The following is a 6,868-nucleotide window of genomic DNA, read 5'->3' as shown; positions in this document are numbered from 1 at the left end:
TAGCTAAACACGTTAGGCAAAAATCAAGGCAAAAGAAGTCCATTAATGTTTTAGATAACAGATACGTTCAATTAACATGTCAAATATGCCAATAAACAAACTGCGGATTTTTCAAACCACAGACTTTACAAGCTGTGAAATGGTGCTATGCTTTCTGGTGCATTCAAGAGCCCACTAATTCCAAAAGAGTCGTGCTGAAACAACTGTCAACCTTAAAAACGGAAAGTCCCAAATGTGTTGCAAAAAACACAAACAAAAAAACTGAAATAAAGATTACTTAAACTGGGCCAGCCGCAGTGGCTCTTACCTGTAATCCCAGCACTTTGGGAGACTGAGGTGGGCAGATAACTTGAGGTCAGGGGTCGGAAACCAGCCTGGCCAACATGGTGAAACCTTGTCTCTACTAAAAATACAAAAATTAGCCGGGCATAGTAGCAGGCACCTGAATCCCATCTACTTGGGAAGCCAAGGTGGGAGAACTGCTTGAACCCGGGAGGGGGAGGTTGCAGTGAGCCAAGATCATGCCACTGCACATGAGCCTGGGCGACAGAGTGAGACTTCATGCCAAAACAAACAAAAAAATTACTTAAACTGAACTTTAAGGTTGTATAACTGCCAGAGCAAACCTTTTCATGCTTTCATGCACACACACGCTATCTCTGAAAATACTGTCAGAACTCTGAAATTCAAACACATGCCTACATATTTGTATTTGGCTACTTAACTGTTTCACAGGACAACTAAATCAATTAAGCCTCAAAAACAAGTATTAAAATATGCTGTTGTGGCCGGGGCACAGTGGCTCACGCCTGTAATCCCAGCACTTCGGGAGGCTGAGGCAGGTGGATCAATTGAGGTCAGGAGTTTGAGACCAGTCTGGCCAACATGGTGAAACCCCATCTCCACTAAAAATACAAAAATAAGCCAGGCATGGTGGCTCACACCAGTTTTCCTAGCTACTCAGGAGGCTGAGGCACGAGAATCGTTTGAACACGGGAAACAGAGGTTGCAGTAAGCCAAGATCACGTCACTGCACTTCAATCTGGGTGACAGAGCGAGACTCCATCTCAAAAAATAAAAATACTTTTTATATATATATACACATATACATATATACATATACACATATATATACACACACACATATACATATATATATGCTGTTGCGTTTCCCCAAAACAGTACTATGGGGTCCTCATCTTTTATTTAAAATCCTTAAGAACAAATGTGCTTCAGAATTTTTCAGATTTTAGAAAGATAACACAGCATTTATACTCAAACAGACCCTGTAAGGTCTAAAATAGCACCAATAACCAAACAAATCAATATTCCAAGAGCAGAACATAACTATTTCCTAAGTGAGATAAGGATTATTAAGTAGCCTCCTGTCCGTACAAGTTAGCAAATTATTTTGCAAAACTTCTGAAAAAACTTCCTTTTCAGAGCTTTGAATGAAGCAGTAATTCAAGATTTCTCTTTGATATTCAAGATACTGCAACTGGGCTGCAGAAAAAAGTCACTATGATAAAAACATCCTTTTAATACAACTGTAATTCTACAGAAACAACTCAAGTTATTAGAGTCCAAGTGGTGCCCAGTAATTTTCATAATGATTAGAATAGCATTTAAGTGTTCACCTTAATTTTCATAACACGATTTTGAGCAAGACCAAACAAATACATCAAAATATGCATACTGACTAAGGCAAGCCTGAAGCAGAGGGCCCGATGTAAAACAGGGGCAAACTGACACCCAAAATAGTTCACCTAACTTTCTATCTAGCAGTGTGGAAACCACACAGGGCTCTGAAGCTAAGCGACCAATGTTCTAATCCAAGCTCAACCATAAAGGAAAATTACTTACATACTCTACCCCCAGTTTCTTTACCTGTAAATGGAGATAATAATAGAACCTACCTCACTGCTTTTTTTTTTTTTTTTTTTTTTTTTGAGACATAGTCTCACTTTGTTGCCCAGGCTGGAGTGTAGTGGCACAATCTCGGCTCATTGCGACCTCCACCTCCCGGGTTCACGCAATTCTTCCTGCCTCAGCCTCCCAGGTAGCTGGGATCACAGGCGTCTGCCACCACGCCCAGCTAACTTTTTGTATTTTTGTAGAGATGAGGTTTTGCCACGTTGGCCAGGCTGGTCTTGAACTCCTGACCTTAGGTGATCCGCCTGCCTCAGCCTCCCAAAGTGTTGGGATTACAGGTGTGAGCCACTGTGCCCAGCCAACCTCATTGCATTTTTAAGAAGATTAAATAAAGTAAAAGTTGAACTCCATGATTTACAAATAGCATTAATTCCCTCCACCTAAACTACCACCACTTTTTCAAAGACACTTACATAATGAAGGGGGTCAAGTATGACTTGTTGGCAGGGCGTGGTGGCTCACACCTGTAGTCCCAGCACTTTGGGAGGCCGAGGAGGGCAGATCACTTGGTGTCAGGAGTTGGAGACCAGCCTGGTCAACATGGCGAAATCCCATCTCTGCTAAAAATACGAAAATAAGCCAGGCATGGTGGCACATGCCTATAATCCCAGCTACTCGGGAGGCTGGGGCAGAACTGCTTGAACCCAGCAGGTGGAGGCTGCAAAGAGTTGAGATCCAGCCATTGCACTCCACCCTGGGCAACAGAGTGAGTCTCTGTCTCAAAAAAAATGCATACATACATAAATACATAAATAAATAGTATGATTCGTCTATGAAATCAGTTGAATTTTGTAATACAAAACTCACCATGAAAATATGACTTTCAAATTTCAAAAATCCGTCCTGACATGGTGGCTCAAGTCTGTAAGCCCAGCTAGTCGGGGGGCTTGAAGTGAGTTCAAGATCAGCCTGGGCAAATGAGACTCTCTCCACTTTAAAAAGAAAAACTTCAAAAATCCAATGTAGATTAAAAAATGATGGCTAATTTCTGAAATTAGGGCCGTTTCTCAAAACACTTTTTTTTATACCTTTGCTCTGTCTGATCAAAACACATTCTAGCCAAAACCACCGACTGCCCTCCCAGTATCTTTTTGTCTTCTACACTACCAATTGCACACATAATGGTTGTTAGGTGAAAATAAAACTACCCTTTTAACTTGGTAGTTAACCCTTTTAACCCAAGTTAAAAGTGAACCCTTTTAACTTGAAATACAACAACCACAAGAATGGCCTAGGTTTTGCAGACAAGAAAAGTCATTACAGTATTAAGACTTCACTTATACACAACCACTGTCCAAAGAACCTAGCCAATATTTTTTTTCCTTTTTCAACATCGAGGAAGAATATACACAATTTAAATGCACTTAGGAAATAAGGCACAACAGTCCAAAATCCAAATTTCATAAACTACCCATTGAGTAAGAAAAGTATTAAGACTGGTAACTATGCACAGAGTTTTGCATCTAATGGATTTTTTAACTTACTGGCAAAGGTACAAAATGATGGAATCCTTTACTATTTATCCTAAATTTATTTTAGTTCTATTCCAAGTCAAGAATGTTAGTTTCCTGCAGATCACAAGGGGCGGGAGGGAAAAAAGAATGTTACAGGGCATTGAATCCATTCAGCATAACAAGTTCTGAGCTGATTCAATGCTTCACTGTTAACAACTTCCCCGAAGTAGAATATATAACCTGGACAACATAGACCTCCAGCACACCCAGTTGAAGAGAAGATATTTAAGCAAGTTAGCACAGCTCGTGTGAAACAGAAAGCCTTCTCTACGTTGTTAATACTCAAAACCTACTCCTTACTGTTAACACCACCATAAATAACCCATTAGTCCCTCGCAGTTACATCAGCTTTAAGAATATCATCTGCCCTATGTCCTAGTAGAGTGCAACAAATGGATGCAAACATTACCCAAACATAAAGTGAAATATGAAAAGAATCTGTTATTCTGTGCTTGAATTCGATGTTGTTTAATGTGAAAAGACTTAGAACCAAAAGCAAATCGACCCACTACCTCAAAATTCCCTGTAAGATTAATTAAATGAGACTTAATCCTTCATACTTGCACTTTTTCCGTCACAAACAGGAAATTCCAAAGAAAAGGAAATAGAAAAAAGCCTATTTTTGCTAAGAGGAATAACAGCATTGCTTCCAACCCCACAGTGAGTGAACAAATGAAAAAGCAACGGGAGGAAGTGACGGGGGTAGGCGGTGGAGACCTCAGTTGGAGTCCTAAGCGTGCCACCCGGCTCAGAGAAGCCTCAAAACATCTGTTAAGAGCAGCTGCAACAGGGAAACGGGAGTCGGGGGAGGAGGGCCGCGAACTGGAGGGACTGAGAGTTGTGCCCGCACGTTCAGTCTCTTCCTTGGCCAACTCTTTGCTCACCTCCCAAGTCCCCATCCTCCCCATCCCATCTCGTTTCCTCCATAAAGAAAAATCCCAAAAGCAGAGGCAGAGAAGACAAAGAGGCAGGAGGAGACTGCAAGGAGCGTCCACAACAATGGAGAAGATGGAGCGAGCGAAACTCCTGAGGACAATGAAGGGAGGTGGAGAAGCGCCGAGGGAAACGCCGCCGACCCAGGCCCCGCCAGTGGCGGACGCTGGACACAGGCCGGGCCGCAGGTCCTTGTCACCCCGGACGCCGCGGGCTGGGGCCGGGCGCCACAGGGCCTGGGGGCGCTGGTGGGGCCTGCGCGGGTCCGCGGGCAAAGGCCGGCGGGACTCACCGGCATTCTGGTCTCGGGGCCAGAGGTAGTATGTCGCCGGAATCACGATGAGCCCCACGAAGGAGGTGAGGAAGTAGAAGAAGGTGTTCCCACTGTCATCGTACTGGAACTGCTGCCCGGCCATGGCACCCCCTCCTCCCCCTCGCTCTTCTCACCGCCGCCGCCACGACCACGCTCTGCACTCCCGCTCCCAACGCCCCGGCCCCAGTGGCGTAGCTTGGACGCTGCCGCCGCCGCCGCCGCCGCCTCTCCTCCCTGCCCCCACGCCACTCTCACGGACACGCCGCCGCCGCCGCTGCTGCCGCCGCCGTCGCCAGCTCTCGCGAGAGGAGATAGTTCCCGCCCCGCTCAGTTTTCCCTCCCCCTGCCTGTCCCCAACAAGCTCGCTAAGGGAGACGTGGCGAGCGCAACGGTGGAACTCGGCGAGGTCTCGCCCTTAGCCCCGCCCCAACGTCAAAGCCCCGCCCCCTAACTCCTCCCCTAGGACCCCGCCCCTAACCCCTCCGCCTTCCTCCACCGCTGAGTTCCCAGCGCCCCACGCCGGATCCCGGGCGTCGGCTTGTGGGATCCCAGTAAAGGCTTCCCGTGGAAGCAGCGGCCGCGGGCGGTTCACTTGGCTGCGACTGGGGTCCCAGATATTCAGAGAAGAGCTGAGGCTTAGCCTGTCCTGCCCTTTCGGTTAATTGCCCTGGTTGATCATGTTTCCTTGGGTTCTGGATCTTCTCCTCCAGCCCCCATATTTTGGATGACAAATGTCATTTGGAATAGGGGGTGGGAGGCCGGGCGCAGTGGCTCACACCTGTAATCCCAGCACTTTGAGAGGCCGAGGCGGGCGGATCATGAGGTCAGGAGTTCGAGATCAGCCTGACCAACATGGTGAAACCCAGTCTCTAATAAAAATACAAAAATTAGCCGGACGTGGTGGCTCGCGCCTCCGTCTCAAAAAAAAAAGGGGGGGGGGGGGGGTGTGGATTGCAGTTATGTTTACAAAGCAATGTTTACTATCCCACCTGGCGCGGTGGCTCACGCATGTAATCCCAGTACTTTGGGAGACCGGATGGATCATGAGGTCTGGAGTTTAAGACCAGCCTGACCAACATGTTGAAACCCCGTCTCTACTAAAAATACAAAGTTAGGCCGGGCGCCGTGGCTCACGCCTGTAATCCCAGCACTTTGGGAGGCCGAAGCGGGAGGATCACGAGGTCAGGAGACCGAGACCATCCTGGCAAACACGGTGAAACCCCGTCTGTACTAAAAATACAAAAAAGAAAATTAGTCGGGCGTGGTGGCACGCGCCTGTAGTCCCAGCTTCTCGGGAGGCTGAGCCAGGAGAATGGCGAGAACACGGGAGGCGGCGGAGATCGCGCCACTGCACTCTAGCCCGGGCGACAGAGCGAGACTCCCTCTCAAAAAAAAAAAAAAAAAATTACAAAAACTAGCCGGGTGTGGTGGCACGCGCCTGTAATCCCAGCTACTCAGGAGGCTGAGGCAGGAGAATCGCTTGAACCCGGGAGGCGAAGGTTACAGTGAGATGAGATTGCTCTCCACTGGGTGACAGATTGGAATCTACTACCCTGTGCTCATTTTGCAGATGAAAATTTCCCCAGTCCCCTACAGATGGTTCCCTGTAAGCTGAGACCTTGATTGCTTTGTGTCATTTAATCATCAGTAAACCCCATGGAATAAAGCAAAATATGTCCGCTCTACAAATGAGAAAATTGAGGCTCAGAGAGACTGCCCAAGGTCCCTCACAGTAAGAGAATGTCTGAGGAATCAAACCCGTATCATTTTGACGCCACAAACCCTCCTTCGCCCAGGACCTTAACATTTCCTGACTGTGGCTGGCACTGTTTCCGCAGGCTGTGAACAGGAACCTGCATTTCAGGGAAGGACGGTGGCGGTAGCAGTCGCTCTCGGGAGGCTCTCCCTCCCCTGGCTGTGGGACCCTAGAGGCTGGTGTCTGCTGAGCTGGGAACTGGGCTTCTGCCCGGATCTTGGAACGACCCCACTACGGTCCAGCGGCAGCTGTGGTTGGGGTCTGTCCCAGAGTCCATTGACCCTCCCTGGGTTAAAAGGATAGCCCACCTGGTTGTGGAGATTGAAAGGACTAATTGCGAAAATGCTTTTCAAAGGAGAAAGTGTGTAATATGCAAATACCAAATATTACACTATATATATATATATATATATATATATA

The 6,868-nt window shown here is 47.1% G+C and overlaps 1 protein-coding gene across 1 annotated transcript in view; it reads right to left on the bottom strand.

Moving 5' to 3' along the window:
* SEC63 (SEC63 protein translocation regulator) overlaps positions 1 to 5,092 on the bottom strand; it is an 89,467-nt gene extending 84,375 nt beyond the window's left edge. Inside the window, exon 1 of the mRNA XM_017878749.1 lies at positions 4,672 to 5,092. Within this exon, the coding sequence (XP_017734238.1) occupies positions 4,672 to 4,795 (124 nt within the window). The 5' untranslated portion in view covers positions 4,796 to 5,092. The remainder of the gene's footprint in view (positions 1 to 4,671) is intronic.
* Between the last annotated feature and the right edge of the window lie 1,776 nt (positions 5,093 to 6,868).

Source organism: Rhinopithecus bieti, unplaced genomic scaffold, assembly GCF_001698545.2.
Source record: "Rhinopithecus bieti isolate Rb0 unplaced genomic scaffold, ASM169854v2 scaffold_11508, whole genome shotgun sequence".
Classification (NCBI taxonomy): domain Eukaryota; kingdom Metazoa; phylum Chordata; class Mammalia; order Primates; family Cercopithecidae; genus Rhinopithecus; species Rhinopithecus bieti.
This window is presented reverse-complemented; position numbering and strand designations above follow the sequence as displayed.